At 44.9% G+C, this 2,500-nt stretch overlaps 1 protein-coding gene across 1 annotated transcript in view; it reads right to left on the bottom strand.

The window, feature by feature from the left end:
* The window catches only part of LOC138869265 (uncharacterized), a 6,934-nt gene that overhangs the window by 4,052 nt on the left and 382 nt on the right, over window positions 1-2,500 (bottom strand). The window contains exons 2-3 of the mRNA XM_070146869.1: window positions 1,468-2,122; window positions 1,072-1,239 (exon numbers count right to left, since the gene is read on the bottom strand). Coding sequence (XP_070002970.1) covers window positions 1,072-1,239; window positions 1,468-2,122 — 823 coding nt within the window. The remainder of the gene's footprint in view (window positions 1-1,071; window positions 1,240-1,467; window positions 2,123-2,500) is intronic.

Raw genomic sequence — 2,500 nt, forward strand, 5'->3', positions numbered from 1 at the left:
TACCACTGCTACCACTACTACCACTACTACTACTACTACTACTACTACCACTACTACCACTACTACCACTACTACCACTACTACCACTACTACCACTACTACTACCACTACTACCATTACTACCACTACTACCACTACTACCACCACTACCACCACTACCACCACTACGACCACTACGACCACTACTACCACTACTACCACTACTACCACTATCACTACCACTACTATCACTACTACTACTACCACCACTACCACTACTGCCACTACCACTACTGCCACCACTACTGCCACCACTACTGCCACCACTACTACCACTTCTGCCACTACTGCCACGACTACCACTACTACCACTACTACCACTACTACCACTACCACTACTACTACTACTACTACTACTACTACTACTACCACTACTACCACTACTACCACTACTACCACTACTACCACTACTACCACTACTACTACCACTACTACCACTACTACCACTACTACTACCACTACTACCACTACTACCACTACTACCACTACTACTACCACTACTACTACTACTACTACCACTACTACCACTACTACCACAACTACTACCACTACTACCACTATTACCATTACTTCTACTACTACCACTACTACTACTACTACTACTACTACTACCACTACTACCACTACTACAACCACTACCACCACTACCACCACTACTACCACTACTACTACTCCTACTACTGCTACTACTGCTACTACTGCTACTACTACTACTGCTGCTACTGCTACTGCTACTACTGCTACTGCTACTGCTACTGCTACTACTGCTGCTACTGCTACTACTGCTACTACTACTACTACCACTACCACTACTACCACTACTACCACTACTACCACTACTACCACTACTACCACTACTACCACTACTACCACCACTACCACCACTACGACCACTACGACCACTACTACCACTACTACCACTACTACCACTATCACTACCACTACTATCACTACTACTACTACCACCACTACCACCACTGCCACTACCACTACTACTACCACTACTGCCACCACTACTACCACTACTGCCACTACTACCACTACTACCACTACTACCACTACTACCACTACTACCACTACTACTACTACTACTACCACTACTACTACTACTACTACTACTACTACTACCACTACTACTACTACTACTACTACTACTACTACTACTACTACTACTACTACTACTACTACTACTACTACTACCTCTACTACCACTACTACCACTACTACTACCACTACTACCACTACTACCACTACTACCACTACTACTACCACTACTACTACCACTACTACCACTACTACCACTACTACCACTACTACCACTACTACTACCACTACTACTACCACTACTACCACTACTACTACTACTACTACTACCACTACTACCACTACTACCACTACTACAACCACTACCACCACTACCACCACTACTACTACTACTACTACTCCTACTACTGCTACTACTGCTACTACTACTACTGCTGCTACTGCTAATGCTACTACTGCTACTGCTACTACTGCTGCTACTGCTACTACTGCTACTACTACTGCTACTACTACTGCTACTACTTCTGCTACTGCTACTGCTGCTGCTACTGCTGCTGCTACTGCTGCAACTACTGCAACTACTGCAACTACTGCACCTACAACAGCAACAGCTGCAACTACTGCAACTACTACTGCTACTACTACTGCTACTACTACTGCTACTCCTACTGCTACTACTACTGCTACTACTACTGCTACTACTACTGTTACTACTGCTACTACTGCTACCACTGCTACCACTGCTACCACTGCTACCACTACCACCACTACCACGACTACCACGACCACCACCACTACCACCACTACCACTACCATTACCACTACCACTATCACTACCACTACCATTACCATTACCACTATCACTACCACTATCACTACCACTACCACTACTACCACTACTACCACTACTACCACCACTACCACCACCACTACTACTACTACTACTACTACTACAACTACCACTACTACCACTACTACTACTACCACTACTTCCACTACTACCACTACCACTACTATCACTATCACTACTACCACGTAGCTGCTGCTACTGCTACTACTACTGCTACTACTATCACAACTACCACTACAACCACCACTACCACCACTACCACTACTACTACCACTACTACTACTGCTACTACTGCTACTACTGTGACTACTTTCACTACCACTACCACCACTACTACTACTACTACTACGACTACTACTACTACTACTGCTACTGCTACTGCTACTACTACTACTACTGCTACTGCTACTGCTGCTGCTGCTGCTGCTGCTGCTACTGCTACTGCTACTGCTACTGCTATTGCTGCTACTGCTGCTACTACTGCTACTACTGCTGCTACTGCTGCTACTGCTACTACTAGTACTACTACTACTACTACCACTACTACTACTACTACTAGCACTACTA

Source organism: Nicotiana sylvestris, chromosome 1 (genome assembly GCF_000393655.2).
Source record: "Nicotiana sylvestris chromosome 1, ASM39365v2, whole genome shotgun sequence".
NCBI lineage: Eukaryota > Viridiplantae > Streptophyta > Magnoliopsida > Solanales > Solanaceae > Nicotiana > Nicotiana sylvestris.